The sequence below is a fragment of the Mustela lutreola genome, chromosome 15, assembly GCF_030435805.1.
Source record: "Mustela lutreola isolate mMusLut2 chromosome 15, mMusLut2.pri, whole genome shotgun sequence".
Classification (NCBI taxonomy): domain Eukaryota; kingdom Metazoa; phylum Chordata; class Mammalia; order Carnivora; family Mustelidae; genus Mustela; species Mustela lutreola.
The window spans coordinates 33,337,161-33,353,993 of NC_081304.1; the positions used below are offsets into that span (position 1 = coordinate 33,337,161).

The 16,833-nt window shown below is 38.7% G+C and overlaps 1 protein-coding gene and 1 long non-coding RNA gene across 4 annotated transcripts in view; one reads left to right on the top strand and one right to left on the bottom strand.

Moving 5' to 3' along the window:
- Window positions 1–16,833, top strand: part of GDPD1 (glycerophosphodiester phosphodiesterase domain containing 1) — a 56,628-nt gene that overhangs the window by 17,968 nt on the left and 21,827 nt on the right. The window contains exon 3 of the mRNA XM_059148133.1: window positions 13,411–13,546. Coding sequence (XP_059004116.1) covers window positions 13,411–13,546 — 136 coding nt within the window. The remainder of the gene's footprint in view (window positions 1–13,410; window positions 13,547–16,833) is intronic.
- The window catches only part of LOC131815949 (uncharacterized), a 90,074-nt gene that overhangs the window by 5,020 nt on the left and 68,221 nt on the right, over window positions 1–16,833 (bottom strand). For 2 of the 3 annotated variants that reach the window (XR_009347897.1, XR_009347898.1), the window contains one exon: window positions 12,356–13,191. The exons of the other annotated variant lie outside the window; for it this stretch is intronic. This is a non-coding gene — a long non-coding RNA (uncharacterized LOC131815949). Of the gene's footprint in view, window positions 1–12,355; window positions 13,192–16,833 lie in introns of those variants that run through there. 3 annotated transcript variants of the gene reach the window in all.

The following is a 16,833-nucleotide window of genomic DNA, read 5'->3' on the forward strand; positions in this document are numbered from 1 at the left end:
GAAGAAATGTTAAATGTTTGAGATTAAGATTCGAGGGTATATAGACAAGATGTATTTAGGAAACTGAAAGAATGTATGGAAGATTAATTCATTATAGTGGGTCTAAAGAAGTAATTAGGATTGGGGCACCTGGGTGGCTCAGTCAGTTATGCCTCTGCCTTCAGCTCAGGTCATGATCTTGGTGTCCTGGGAGTGAGCCTCACATAGAGCTTCCTGCTCAGTGGGGAGTCTACTTCTACCTGTCCCACTCCCTCTCTCCCTTCCCCTCCCTGCTCATACTCTCTCAAATTAATAAATAGTATCTTAAAAAAAAAAACACACTGGGACGCCTGGGTGGCTTAGTTGGTTGGACGACTGCCTTCATCTCGGGTCATGATCCCGGAGTCCTGGGATTGAGTCCCACATCAGGCTCCCAGCTCCACGGGGAGTCTGCTTCGCTCTCTGACCTTCTCCTGGCTCATGCTCTCTCTCACTGTCTTGCTCTCAAATAAATAAATAAATAAAAAGAAAGAAAGAAAGAAAGGAAAGAAAGGTATCATCTATTAAAAAAAAAAAACACCAAAAATTAGGAAAAAGAATAATTAGGACTGAAGAGAAATGATTATATCTCACAATTCCTTCCTTCCTTCCTTTCTCCCTCCCTCTCTCTCTCCCTCCCTCCCTCCCCCTTTCCCTTCCTTCCTCCTCTCCTCTCCTTTCCTTTGCTTCTCTTTTCCTTTTCCTTTTTGTATGTCACAATTTATAAAAAGTCCTGTAATATGGTTTATAAAATGCTTTCACAAACACCTTAGGTTATGAATATGGCTCTTCTGTAATTCCTTTGAGAACAAGAATCTTTCCATATTAATCTCTTAACCCCTAACACCTAATTATGATGCTAGTAGACTCTCACTAGTGGCTTACTGAACCGAGATGTGGGATGGGGCACTCAAGATCAAAGAACATTAACAGAAGACAAATGAAAGAGACAGAAACCATCCAATATAAGAGGTAAACCAGAAACTAAGGAATTGTACTACACACACACACACACACACACACATACACACGGAGTCACTAAGCCCTTGAGTATGTAAAATCTAGCTCTTAAGAGCTAATAAAACTAGGTTATTAAACCAGGCCGCCTTTGTAAATACCCCTAGGACAATTTGATCCCCATGGTATTAACATGAATGGTAAAAGAAAGAAACAAATTGTTTTAGCAGTAGCTGGAAGTGTAAGTTGGCAGACAGTCAAAGTAATTAATCAGTGACCTAGTTCTCATGATACATTTTTCAGAATATCTAATTAATACAATACTAATTTCTCATCTATGAAATGGGAATAATAACAAACCTCAGGGGTGTGATGAATAAATGACATTCAAATAAATGCCTTAATATAGGGTCTGTTATTTATTTGTTTGTCTTGGGGTTTACTATTTTTAATTTTTCCAGTTTTTTATTTAAATTCTAAATAGAGTTTAACATATAGTGTATAGGGTCTGTTTTAAATTGTTCGTGTATTGTTCCTGTGGAGTTTCAAGGAATTTCACGTCTTTTAGAGGTAGAGTTTTTATTTCTTTTTCTGGTAATGTTGAAGCCTTGACTTCCCTTTGTCTTTTTCTTTTCTTTTCTTTTTTTTTAGTTTTATTTATTTGACAGAGATCACAAGTAGGCAGAGAGGCAGGCAGAGAGAGAGAGGAAAGCAGGTTCCCTGCTAAGCAGAGCTGATATGGGGCTCGAACCCAGGACCCTGGGATCATGACCTGAGCCGAAAGCAAAGGCTTTAGCCCACTGAGCCACCCAGGCGCCCCTTGACGTCCCCTATTCTGTCTGTAATCAGCTTGTCAGAAAATCAGCTATTTGGGGGCATGTGGGTGGTTCAGTGGGTTAAGAGTGGGACTCTTGATTTTTGTTCAGGTCACGATCTCAGGGTCATGAGATGGAGCCCCAAGTGGGGCTCCATGCTCAGCAGGGAGTCTGCTTGAAATGCTCTCCCTCTTTCTCCTTCTGCCCCTCCCCTGCTTGCTCACATTCTCTTTCTTGCTCTAAGATAAATAAATATTTTTAAAAAAATTCAGCTATAAAATATCTGGCAGATGCATTTTATCATATTTGGGAAATTTTGAAGGCCAAACTGATTAAAAAAATTTCCCTTTTCTAGCTATGTTCTAGCTATTTGTATATCAAATTTAGGATAATTTTGTTAGGAGAATTTACAAATTGTCCTGGATGTACTCATTTACTATTGCTTTAAAGTTTTACTAGCTTATTGATAAGAGATAAGCATAGAGTAAATAGAAAATATTTTTTTAAGATTTTATTTATTTATTTGACAGACAGAGAGTAGGCAGAGAGGCGGGGTGGGGAGAAGCAGGCTCCCTGCTGAGCAGGGAGCACGATGTGGGGCTCAATCCCAGAACCCTGGGATCATGACCTGAGCTGAAGGCAGAGCCTTTAACCCACTGAGCCACCCAGGCGCCCCTAGAAAATATGTTTTATATAATTCTTAAACATTTCTTTTTTTTTTAAAGATTTTTTATTTTTTTATTTATTTGACAGAGACACATCACAAGTAGGCAGAGAGGCAGGCAGAGAGAAAGAGAGAGAGGAGGAAGCAGGCTCCCTGCTGAGCAGAGAGCCCGATGCGGGACTCGATCCCAGGACCCTGAGATCATGACCTGAGCCAAAGGCAGCGGCTTAACCCACTGAGCCACCCAGGCACCCCATATTCTTAAACATTTCTAAAAACAGCCAACATTTCAGCTGAAGGGAAACTTTAAGCTTAGATTTCTCAGGTAAAAGGTATAAATATTTTTTATTTTAATTTTTAATTTTTTTTTTTTTTTAAAGATTTTATTTATTTATTTGTAAGAGAGAGAGAGAGTGAGAGCAAGCACAGGCAGACAGAGTGGAAGGCAGAGTCAGAGGGAGAAGCAGGCTCCCTGCGGAGCAAGGAGCCCGATGTGGGACTCGATCCCAGGACGCTGGGATCATGACCTGAGCCGAAGGCAGCTGCCCAACCAACTGAGCCACCCAGGCGTCCCATTAATTTTTAATTTTTTAAATTAACTTCTAAAATTGTATTTATTGTGCTTGCTTTAGCAGCACATACACTAAAAATAATTAATCAATCAATCAATTATTTTAAGTAGGCTCCACAATGAGTGTGGAGCCCAATGCAGAATTTCTTTATTTTATTTATTTTTTATTTTTAAAAAAACTTTATTTATTTGAGATAGAGTGAAAGAGAGAGAGAAAGAGCATAAGCAGAGTGGAGGGGCAGAGAGAGAGGGAGAAGCAGACTCCCTTCTCATGACCTGAACTGAAGGCAGACACTTAACTGACTTAGCCACCCAGGTGCCCTGCAGAATTTTTTAAATACAGGAAAATATAGATAACCACTGCTCTTACTCCCCTTCACATACACATACAAAAAACCAATAATAACAAAAGAAAGATATGCACATGACCAAAAATCAGTAGTACCAATTTTTTTTTTTTAAGCTATATGAAGGAGGGCGCCTGGGTGGGTCAGTGGGTTAAGCCATTGCCTTCGGCTCGGGTCATTATCTCAGGGTCCTGGGATCGAGTCCCGCATCGGGCCCTCTGCTCAGTGGGGAGCCTGCTTCCTCCTCTTTCTCTCTGCCTGCCTCTCTACCTAGTGGTGATCTCTCTCTGTCAAATAAATAAATAAAATCTTAAAAAAAAAATAAGCTATATGAAGGATTTCAGGATTTTATTTCAAAACTATTTGCTAGCTACATATATTGTTTACAGTTTCTACATTTCTTATTCTTTTTTAAAAAATTTCTTATTCTTTTTTTAAAAATTTCTTATTCTTTTTTTAAAATCTACATTTCTTATTCTTTTTAAAAAAATATTTAAGGAAATTAAAAAATACAGAAAAGTAAATCTACCAAAAACTGTTTTTGTTTGCTTCTTTTTGCATTTTATTTTTACACATTTGTGGTTCTAGCACACACTGACCAATAAATATTCTCTTTTAAAGGTGGAGATCCTTTAGAAGAGGACACATAAAGTTAGTTATTTATATCTTAGTAAGAATTACATTAAGGAACCAAGTTAGTTTGTTTTAAAAACATTAAGAAACGTTTACTCAATTGCTAAAACTTTATTCCTTAATTGATATATTTATATACAAATTTATATTTGCATTTTTATATCATTTATATTCTGTGTTTCAAGCTTAAGTATAAAACAGAAGGTACATTCATTCCACTTAGGAGATCAGAGGCAAAATAAGAATCGTGAGTGCTTATGTATTTAAAAGGATGTTCCGTTTTTCATAGATTAAATTCCTGCTGTAATTCATTCTGTTGGTGATCAGTAAATTGGTGTCCAAAATATTGTCTTTTAGATACAATATATTAATAATGAAGTATCCTTATTTTGCCACTTTAGAAGTTTATATTCTAAAAACAAATAATTCTGGATGTCTGGGTGCCTCAATGCGTTAAGTCTCTGCCTTAGGCTCAGGTCATGATCTCAGGGTCCTGGGATGGAGTCCTGCATTGGCCTCCTTGCTCAGCAGGGAGCCTGCTGCTTCTCCTGCTTATGTTCTCTCACTCTCCCTTTGACAAATAAATAAATAAAATCTTAAAAAATAAAAATAAAAAGGGGGCGCCTGGGTGACTCAGTCAGTTAGGTGTCTGCCTTCGGCTCAGGTCATGATCCTGGGGTCCTGGGATGGGCCCCATGTTGGACTCCCTGCTCCCTGGACAGCCTGTTTCTCCCTTTCCCTCTGCCTTTCTCCCCTGCTCATGCTGTGCTCTCTCTCTCTCATGCTGTCTCCCTCTCTCAAAGAAAGAAAAAAAAACAACAAAAATTCAAGCAATCTATGTGATGTAAAAAATTGGCCTGCTCAAATCTCTAGTTCCAGTCCCAGAAATACAACTTACTAGAGATAAGCCCTGTAACAATTTGGCCTGTATCTTTTCTAGTTTTTTAATATATAAACTACACTTCAATTAAAAAATTATTTTTCCGGGGCGCCTGGGTGGCTCAGTGGGTTGAAGCCTCTGCCTTCGGCTCAGGTCATGATCCCAGTTCCTGGGATCGAGCCCCACATCGGGCTCTTTGCTCAGCGGTGAGCCTGCTTCCTCCCCTCTCTCTCTGCCTGCCTCTCTGCCTACTTGTAATCTCTGTCTGTCAAATAAAATAAATAAAATCTTTAAAAAAAAAAAATTATTTTTCCAGGGCACCTGGGTGGCTCAGTGGGTTAAGCCTCTGCCTTCCACTCAGGTCATGATCTCAGGGTTCTGGGATTGAGTCCTGCATCGGGCTCTCTGCTTGGCAGGGAGCCTGCTTCCTCCTCTCTCTCTCTCTCTCTGCTTGCCTCTTTGCCTACTTGTGATCTCTCTCTGTCAAATAAATAAAATCTTTTTTAAAAAATTATTTTTCCAAATCAAACAAAATTATACATAAACTTTATTTTACATCACAAGGATCCTATCTTACCTGCTTTTTTCATTCAGATATACTTCAAAAATGCCATTCCATGTGAATATTTATTCTTTTAAGAATAGTGCTTACTGGGTGCCTGGGTGGCTCAGTGGATTAAAGCCTCTGCTTTCGGCTCAGGTCATGATCCCAGGGTCGTGGGATCGAGCCCCACATCGGGCTCTATGCTCAGTGGGGAGCCTGCTTCCTCCTCTCTCTCTCTCTCCGCTTGCCTCTCTGCCTACTTGTGATCTCTGTCTGTCAAATAAATAAAATCTTAAAAAAAAAAGAATAGTACTTACTATGGATATGGATTATCACTGATGATCATTTAGATGCTAGCAGGATAATCATTAAAATTTAAAATGTTAATAGATATCTAATAGATAAGTAAAACATGGCTTTAGTCCACTCATTTAGAAATTTGTTGGATACCTGTGATATTCCCAACAACACAAACATAAGAAAGTATGGAGAAGACATAGGCCTTTCCTCTCTAGGAATTCAGTCTTACTGTAGAGACCTGACCTCATATAAAGCCACCAGTAAACAGTTCAAGTGCATGGGAATCTATTGCACAAACATAATTTATCTACTTTTGTATCTTCTCACCCTATTCCACTCACCACAGCTCTTACTCTTTCCATTCTTGAATTTTGAAAAGAAAAGTTATTTCTTTCTAAAACTTTCTCCCTGCTCCACCCATGTTTACTTTTCTTCATCTTGAAATGTCACCCATGGTGATTAGTGCATAAAGTGTTAGGTGGGCATTTTACGTAGAGTTTTTTAATTTTTTTTTAATTTTTTTTTTTTTTAAGTATTTATTTGACAGAGAGAAATCACAAGTAGACTGAGAGGCAGGCAGAGAGAGAGAGAGGAAAGCAGGCTCTCCGCGGAGCAGAGAGCCCGATGCGGGACTCGATCCCAGGACGCTGAGATCATGACCTGAGCCGAAGGCAGCGGCTTAACCCACTGAGCCACCCAGGCGCCCCACGTAGAGTTTTTTAAACAAATATTTATGGAGTACCAGCTGTGCCAGGTCCTGTGCTTGGGCACTAGGAATGTAAGAGTAAACCAGTCATCGCCCACAAACCCTTTACTTAAAGAACTCCTGTCTCACTGGGCAAGGGGAGATAAATAGATAGGTTCAAAACAGTGTGGTAAATACTATGACAGAATAAACACAGGGGGGGCGCCTGGGTGGCTCAGTGGGTTAAGCCGCTGCCTTCGGCTCAGGTCATGATCTCAGGGTCCTGGGATCGAGCCCCACATCGGGTTCTCTGCTCAGCAGGGAGCCTGCTTCCTCCTCTCTCTCTGCCTGCCTCTCTGCCTACTTGTGATCTGTCTATCGAATAAATAAAATCTTTAAAAAAAAAAAAAAAAAGAATAAACACAGGGTGCTACAGGAAGTCCTGGCAATTTAGCAGTATGTAAACTAGTGACCCCATCTAATCTGGGGGGATTGGGAAAGATATCCCGAAGTGGTTTCTAAGCTTAGACCTGAAGGATGAGTTAAGAGTTAGCAGATAAGGGGCGCCTGGGTGGCTCAGTGGGTTAAGGCCTCTGCCTTCGGCTCAGGTCATGGTCTCAGGTTCCTGGGATGAAGCCCCACATCGGGCTCTCTGCTCAGCGGGGAGCCTGCTTCCCCCTCTCTCTCTGCCTGCCTCTCTGCCTGCTTGTGATCTCTGTCTGTCAAATAAATAAATAAAATCTTAAAAATATATATATCTATATACCTTTAAAAAAAAAAGAGCAGATAAGGGAAGAAAAACTTTTAAAAACCTGTTACTGTTATATACATTCCATACTATATATTCCATAAAATGCACAATCTAAGTATATAGCCCAGTAAATTTAAACATAATGTATATATCTTTGTAACCCTCACTTAGATAAAGATGTAGAACATTTCTACCACTTTTTTTTTTTAAAGATTTCATTACTTGCCCCTAGAAGGCCATTATTCTAATTTCTATTATGATGATTTGATTTTGCTTGTTCTCGATAACATAAGTGTGATCATACCGTATTTATACTTTTGTCTCTGGCTTTTCTTTCTTCATTTTGTATCTGTAAGATTTATCCATGATGTGTGAAATAATGTTAGGTTTTTTTAAAGATTTTATTTATTTATTTGAGAGCGAGAAGGTGAGTAAGTGAGAAAGAGAGAATCAGCAGGGGCAGCAGGAGGCAAAGGGAGAGGGAGAAGCCAACTCTCCCCTGGGCAGGGAGCCTGATGCAGAACTTGATCCAAGAATCCTGGGATCATGACCTGAGCTGAAGGTAGACGCTTAACCGAGGTAGCCACCCAGGTGTCCCTGTTATGTGTTTTTTTAACAGCCAAATGCATTAATTCCTCTCAGATATATACTTAGCAGAAGTGGAAATGCAGGATCATAGAGTAGGTCTACATTTATACCTTCTAAAATGATTGTACTCTATATAGAGTTCCAGTCCTCCACTGTCTTTCTACTTTGTTGTCAGTCCTTTTAATTTTAGCCACTGTAGTGGCTATGTAGTGCTATCTCATTGTGGTTTTAATTTACATTTCCCTGTTGAACTTTGATGTTGAACATCTATTCATACACTTACTGGCCATTTGGAAATCCTCATCTGTGAAGTGCCTGTTCAGATGTGCATCTGTTATTTTACTGTATAGTGTTTTTCTTGCAAAAGACATTTCAGGCAGAAGAGTATTGAAAGTGTGGGGGTGTTTGGGGTGTAAGGTGCAAAGTGGGGAGGAGGTATAGAGAGCTGATATCATCACTGTTTTGCAAGTAAGGAAACTGAAGCGTGAAGAAGCTAAATAACTTGCCCAAGTAAGTGGTGGAGCCAGTGTCTGTGCTCTTTATCCCCCAACTTTCTTGAGGTATAACTGACAAATTATATTTCATATAAAATGTGATGATTTGATATGTGTATACATTGTGAAAGGATTCTCACCATCAAGGTAATTAACATACCCATCACCTCACTTATTTACCCTTTTTCGTGCAGTGTTTGTACTCCTTAACCACTGTGATAATCCCTTTGTAAAAGTCATAGGATCTCGACTGTGAAAGGAAGCTTAGAGATTGTCTGATCTAATCCTTTCAATTTTTTTCTTTTTTTTTAAGTTAAAATTTTATTTTATCACAATAAAATATACATAAAATAAAACTTACCATTTTAACTGTTTTTAAGTGTACAGTTCAGTGTCCTTAAATACAATCACGTTGTTATGGAACCATCACCACTATTCATCTCCAGAACTTTTTTCCATACCAAAACTCTGGACCCATTCAGTAATAATTCCCTAACTCCCTCCCCACCAGGCTCTGGTGACCACCATTCTACTTTTATTTCTATTAATCTATTTTAGGTACATTTAAATAAGTGTGGAAACATTAAATATTTATATTTTTGTTTTTGGCTTTTTTCACCTAGCATAATGTTTTAAAGATTTGCTCACTCACGTTGTGGCATATACCAAAATTCCCTTCCTTTTTCTTTTTTTTAAAGATTTTTTTATTTTTTAAGTAATCTCTCCACCCAACATGGGCCTCAAACGTACAACTCCGAGATCAAGAGTCACATACTCTACCAACTGAGGCAGATAGTCAGGCTCCCCAGAATTCCTTTCCTTTTTAAGGCTGAATAATATTTCTTTTTAGGTATATACCATATTTTGTTTATCTATTCATTAGTTGATAGACAGTTAAGTTGCTTCTACTTTTGGCTGTTATGAACAATTCTTCTATGAATATGGTCGTATAAATATTTCTTTAACTCCCTTCTTTCATATCTTTTCTGTGTATACCTAGAAGTGGAATTGCTGGATCATATGGTAAATCAATGTTTAATTTTCTTGAGAAACTGCCATTTTATATTCCCACCAACAATATATAAGGGTTCCAATATCTCCACATCCTGGCCAATACTATTTTTTTTCTCTTTTCTTCCTTCCTTCTCTTTTTAATAATAGCCACCCCCCAAAAAACTAATTGTGTTTTTTTTTTCAAAAAGTTTGTTTATTTATTGATTGATTTATTTTAAGTAATCTCTACACCCATTGTGGGGCTCAAACTTAACAACCCTGAGATCAAGATTTGCACAGTCTTCCAGCTGAGCCAGCCAGTTGCCCCTCTTATTGTGGTTTTGACAGGATTTCACTAATGATTAGTGATCTTTCCATGTGCTTATTGGCATGTCTTCTTTGGAGAAATGTCTATTCAAGTACTTTCCCCATTTTTGAATCAGGTTACATTGTTGTTGAGGTTTAGGAGTTCTTTATATACTGTGGCTATTAATCCTTTATCACATAGATGATTTGCATGTATTTTCTCCCATTCTGTAGGCTACTTTTTTTTCACTTTTTAAAATTCAATTAATTAATGTATGATGTACTATTAGCTTCAGAGATAGAGTTCAGTGATTTATCAGTCTTGTATAGTACCCAGTGTCCATTACATCACATGCCTTCCTTTTTTTTTTTTTTTAATATTTATTTATTTATTTGACAGAGATCACAAGTAGGCAGAGAGGCAGGCAGAGAGAGAGAGGGGGAAGCAGGTTCCCTGCTGAGCAGAGAGCCCGATGCGGGGCTCTATCCCAGGACCCTGGGATCATGACCTGAGCCGAAGGCAGAGGCTTTAACCCACTGAGCCACCCAGGTGCCCCATCACATACCTTCCTTAATGTCCATCTCCCATTTGCCCCATCCCCTCACCCACACCCCTCCAGGAACCCTCAATTTGTTTCCTATGATTAAGAGTCTCTTATGGTTTGTGTGGGCTACCTTTTTACTTTGTTGATAGTGCTCCTTGGTGCACAAAGTTCTTAATTTTGATGAAGTACAATTTGTCTTTTTTTTTCTTTTGTTGCCTGTGCTTTTGGTGTCATAGCCAAGAAGTCGTGCCAAATCCAGTGTAGGGAAGCTTTTCCTGTATGTTGTCTTTTAAGAGGTTTTTCATTTTAGGTGTTATGATTAGGTCTTTGATCAATTTTGAGTTTATTTTTTGATATGGTGTTAGTGAAGGATCCAACTTCATTCTTCTACATGTGGGTATCCAGTTTTCTCAGTACCATTTGTTGAAGAGATTGCCCTTTCCCCATTGAATGGTTGAAAATCATTTGACAATATATAAGAGGGCTTATATCTGGACTCTATTTCATTGATTTATATGTTTGTCTTTATGCCAGCACCATATTGCTTTGATTACTGTAGCTTTGTAGTAGGTACTGAAATCAGGAAGTGTGAGTCTTCCAACTCTGTTCTTCTTTTTTTTTTTTTAAGATTTTATTTATTTATTTGATAGAGCACAAGCAGGGGAGCAGCAGGCAGAGGGAGAAGCAGGCTCCCTGCTGAGCAAGCACCCCAATGCAAGACTTGATCCCAGGACTGAGCCGAAGGCATCTGCTCAACCAACTGAGCCACCCAGGCACCCCTCTTCTTTTTCAAGATTATTTTTACTCTTTGGGTTTCCCTGAGATTTCATATGCATTTCACAGTTTTTTCTTTTACTAACATGGGGCTCAAACTCACAACCCCACTTTCAAAAGTCACATGCTCTTCCAACTGAGCCAGCTAAATGCTCTTCAGGCGTTTTAGAATGGAAAAATTTTCTATTTTTGCAAAAGTTTTTGCAAAATCATTGGGATTTTGATAAGAGTTGCACTGAATGTATAGATCCATGTATCTTAATATTAAGTATTCTAATCCATGAATATGGGATGTCTTTCCATTTATATATATATATCTCCTTTAATTTCTTTCAGCAATGTTTTACAGCTTTCATTGTACAAGTCTCTTACTTCCTTGGCTAATTCCTAAGTTTTTTTTTTTTTGTTTTTGTTTTTGTTTTTTAGGGTCGGGGGGAGAGAGAGAGGAAAAGAGAGAATCTTAAGCAGGTTCCATGCCCCACACAGAGTCCGATGTGGGGCTCAATCTCATAACCCTAAGATCATGTCCTGAGCTGAAATCAAGAGTCGGACACTTGACTGACTGAGCCATGCAAGCACCCCAGTCTTTTTATTTTTTTGATGCTATTACAAATGGATTGTTTTATGATTTCCTTTTCACATCATTCGCTGTTAATGTATAGAAATGTAACTGACTTTTGTGTGTTGTTTTTTTTTTTTTTTTGAAAGACTTTATTTGACAGAGAGAGAGATCACAAGTAGGCAAAGAGGCAGGCAGACAGAGAGGGGGAAGCAGGCTCCCCACTGAGCAGAGAGCCCAATGTGGGGCTCAGTCCCAGGACCCTGAGATCATGACCTGAGCCAAAGGCAGAGGCTTAACCCACTGAGCCACCCAGGTACCCCCATGTGTTGATTTTTTAAAAAGATTTTATTTATTTGAGAGAGAGAGCACAAGTGGGGGTGGGGTGAGTGACAGAGAGAGAGAGGGAGAAGCAGACTCCCTGCTGAGGAGGGAGCCCAGTGTAGGGCTCAATCCCAGGATCCCAAGATCATGACATGAGCCAAAGGCAGACGCCTAACCAACTGAGCCACCCAGGTACCCCAGGTTTTGATTTTTGTATTCTGCGACTTTAGTGAGTTTATTAATTCTAGCAGTTTTGTGTGTAGAATCTTTAAGATTTTTACATACAAGATCATATTGATCAGAGATAATTTTACTTCTTCCTTTCCAATTTGGATGCCCAGCTCCTTTTTTTTTTCTTACTTAATTGCTGTGGCTGGGATTTCTTTTTGTCTTTTTTTAAATTTTATTTTATTTTTTCTGGCTAGAATTTCTAATCCTGTGTTGAATTAAAGTGACAAAGGCTGGCACCAATTTCTTGTTCTTTAATCCTATCATTTTATAAATGTGAAAATGTAGGCCTAGAGAAAGGCGTTTACTTGATAGTTATACAGCAAGTTCATAGCAAAGCAGGAACTGGCATCCAGACCTTTTTAACTTTTTTTTTTTTAAAGATTTTATTTATTTATTTGACAGAGAGAAATCACAAGTAGATGGAGAGGCAGGCAGAGAGAGAGAGAGAGGGAAGCAGGCTCCCTGCTGAGCAGAGAGCCCGATGCAGGACTCGATCCCAGGACCCTGAGATCATGACCTGAGCCGAAGGCAGTGGCTTAACCCACTGAGCCACCCAGGCGCCCATCTTCTGATCCAGTATCCTATCCATTATATTAGGTTGGCAGCAATTTTTTTTAAATTCAAATACAACTGACAGCGTTCTATAGAATGACACAAATTAAAGATCAAATGTGGACATACTTCAGAGACTTGACTTGAAAAACCAAAGATTTCTCTAAGTGCATAAGTGAAGAAAAACACCACTCAGCAGTGATTGAGAGGAAAGAAAGAACAAAAATGTTCCAAGACAGTCTTCAGAGACATCCCAACTTTGCTGGAGTGCTCTATAAGCCCACTTAGATTCTGTAGTCTTCTATGGGTGAAGGAGACAGTGCAGGGGGTTCTGCAGGGCCCAGCATGGTAGCTCCAAATCCAGAGTGGAAGGCATCTCCCTGGCTTCATCACTTTTCTTGGTAAATCTCTTTTCTCTGATGGTCATAGTGACTCTGCAGCTTGTCACCCTGCAGGCCAGGTCACCATAGGGTGGGTTTTTGCCATTGACTGTGGAGCTTTTCTGAGCCATGGCCTTGCTCTCAGAGGACTCAAGGAATTTAGGTTCACGGCACCCATGTATCTTTTGATCCCTGCTCAGTTCAGTTTGAGACCCCTTCCACACTTCAGCTCATGGTCTTGGGAAGAAGTGTCTCTGTTACAGACTTTGGATATGGAGAGCTGGTTATGGAAAGAGGCAACATGATTCTCTTAATCTGTGTTTACTCTAGAATATGACATCAATAAATCATAACAGATGACAATGTAGAGAAATTTTAGGGTTATGAGATGTTTTGCTATTTGATTTGTAACTTCTCTAATTTTTACACCTAGTGCATATAAGGTAAATAAAGTTTACTTAACTTTCTAATGTCATTATTCTTCTCTGCATTTCTTCAGTGCAGTTACAATTGGAACTGATATGCTGGAATTGGACTGCCATATCACAAAAGATGAGCAAGTTGTAGTGTCTCATGATGAGAATTTAAAGAGGTCAACTGGGGTCAATGTAAACATCTCTGATCTCAAGTACTGTGTAAGTAAAAATGCATGATAAACTAATATCTAGTAGATATTAGGGCCCGTAGGATTTTTAAAAACAAAGAATGCCAGATCGTGCCTCAGTAAATGATAGTGATTAAATAATGAATGCCAGAGGAAATGATAAAAACTATTCTAACTTCCAGGGAGGATTTATACTCACTACAGAAATCTGTGGATACATCTTTGGAGAGTTATTTTTATAAGTATTTTAACAAGATTACCAAAGTCCTCAAATGTGAAACTACTGGATTTCAGCTTGCTTGACGTATACTACAATTTATTTGGTTCAGATTGAATGTATGAATTAGTTTTAGTCTTCAAGAATAGGAAATCTGATTTTAGTAGTTTACTTGCCATTATATTAGAGACTGATAAGTGGATGGAAAATAATGCTTTATTTTACCACATAAAGTAAACTTATATTAACAATACCATCTGTATGTATACCCTGTATGTTCTTTGCCTGGTAGTGGTCCTACTGTATATTATAGATATTGTGTTTTTGAACACTTTAACATTATGATACACATTTTTCCATGCTTTTTTAAAAATTTATTTTTTTTAAAGTTACTTTTTTAAAAAAATATTTTATTTATTTATTTGACAGAGAGAGAGACAGCAAGAGAGGGAACACAGGCAGGGGGAGGGTGAGAGGGAGAAGCAGTCTTCCTGCTCAGCAGTGCTCAATCCCAGGACCCTGGGACCATGACCTGAGGTGAAGGCAGACACTTAATGATTGAGCCACCCAGACACTGCAGGCTTTTCTTTCTTTTCTTTTTTTTTATAAAGATAGATTTATTTATTTATTTATTTATTTGACAGATAGAGGTCACAAGTAGGCAGAGAGGCAGGCAGAGAGAAAGAGAGAGAGGAGGAAGCAGGCTCCCCGCTGAGCAGAGAGCCCGACATGGGGCTCGATCCAGGACCCCGAGATCTTGACCTGAGCCGAAGGCAGAGGCTTCAACTCACTGAGCTACCCAGGCGCCCCTTTTCTTTCTTTTTTTTTTTTTTTAAGATTTATTTATTTTAGAGAGAGAGTGAAAGCAGGGAGAGGGGTAGAGGGAGAGTGAATCCTCAAGCAGACTCCCTGTGGATCCAACATGGGGCTTGATCCCAGGACCCTGAGATCATGACCTGAGCCGAAACCAAGAATGAGATGCTCAACCACCTGAGCCACCCAGGCTTCACGCTTTTTCTTTTTCTTTTTTTTTTAATAGACTTTAGTTTTTAGAGCAGTTATTGGTTCACAGTGGAATTGAGCAGAAAGTACAGAGTTCCCACATAGCTTCTGACCCTGCACAGGTCTAGGCCCCCCACTCTTCCTTCAACATCCTGAACCAGAGTGGTATATTTGGTACAATCTATGAACCTACAGTGACACTCATTATCACCTCAAAATCCATAGTTAACATTAAGGTTTATTCTTAACATAGGATGACATGTCGGTTTTATCGTATAATGGTGTATCAACTATTGTAGTGTCGTACATAATAGTTTTACTGCCCTAAAAATCCTGTGTTCTGCCTGTTCATCCTTCCCCCCAACCTAACCCCTGGCAACCACTGATCTTTTTATTGTCTCCATAGTTTTACCTTTTCCAGAATGTCATGTATTTGGAATTGGTGGCATTTAGCCCTTTCAGATCCCATGCTTATTTTTCATAAACATTTCAAGTGACTGCAATTATTCTATTGAGTGGATATAGAGGAATTTTTAACCATTCTTTCTCTGTTGTTTGGCATTTAAATTAGTTTTACGTTTTCACCATTAGAGATAACACTGCACTGAACACCTTCATGTGTAAAGATAAAGGTTTCTCTATATTTATATGCTTTATATAGAGTTTTTAAAAGATATATATTTATGAAGACATGTATATAAATATATTTATATTTATTGAAAGTGTCTATATAAAAATAAAATTATCTCTTTTTTTAGTATACGTGGTGCCAAAGCAAGCACCAATTATCTCTGTTTTTAAAATTATTTCCCTAAATAAACTCCCAGCAGGGAAATTATTGGGTAAAAGATTGGGAATATTTTAGTTTCTTTATATTGAAAATTGTTGGGGTGCCTTGGTGGCTCAGTGGGTAAGCCTCTGCCTTTGGCTCAAGTCATGATCTCAGGGTCCTGGGTTCGAGCCCCGCATCAGGCTCTCTGCTCAGTGGGGAGCCTGCTTCCCACTCTTTCTCTGCCTGCCTCTCTGCCTACTTCTGAACTCAGTTTGTCAAATAAATAAATGAAATCTTAAAAAAAAAGAAAAGAAAATTGTTATTGCCAGCTTTCTTTCTTTCTTTAAGATTTTATTTATTTATTTTACAGAGAGAGATCACAAGTAGGCAGAGAGGCAGGCAGAGAGAGAGAGGGAAGCTGAGCAGAGAGCCTGATGTGGGACTTGATCCCAGGACCCTGAGATCATGACCTGAGCCAAAGGCCGCGGCCTAACCAACTGAGCCACCCAGGCACCTGTCCAGCTTGCTTTCTTAAAGTGTTTAAGAGTTCCAAAATCTAGGGCACCTGGCTGGCTCAGTTGGTAGAGCATGCAACTCTTGATCTCAAGGTTGTGAGTTCAAGACCCACATTGGTCTCAGAGATTACTTAAAGATAAAATAAAGTAAAAATTTCTTTAAAAGTGCTAGAATGTGGTATTAGAGGAACTCCCATTTTGCTGTACCCTTACCATTATAGGGTATTAAACTATAACAAAAATTTCCTAAATTTAAAGTTTCAGTTAGTATTTATTCGATTATTTGTGAGTTAAAGATTTTTCTGTATGTTAGTCATTTTTAAAAATTGTCTATTCTTGACACGTGTATCCTGAGATATTGAAATTTATTATTATTATTTTAAAGATTTTATTTATTTGAGAGAGAGACACACACAGTGAGAGAGGGAACACAAGCAGGGAGAGTGAGAGAGGGAGAAGCGGGCTCTCTGCTGAGCAGGGAGCCCAATGCAGGGCTTGTTACTAGGACCCTGGGATCATGACCTGAGCTGAAGGAGATGCTTAACGACTGAGCACCCAGGCGCCACTAAATATTTATTATTGAGAAAAGGTCCACATTAAATAGTACAGATTTCTTTTCTTGTAAGTTGTGAAAGTAAGTAATTACCTGGTTAATTTGCTGTTCGGGATGTTCAGCTAAAGTGTGCCCTATGTAAACATAGGTAATTTTTTTTCTTTTATTTTTTGAAGAAGAAAATCTTTGTCTCAATGTAAGACACTAAAATATTTTTAAATTCTTGAGAGCTAACTTTTTTTAATCATATCTTTTAAAG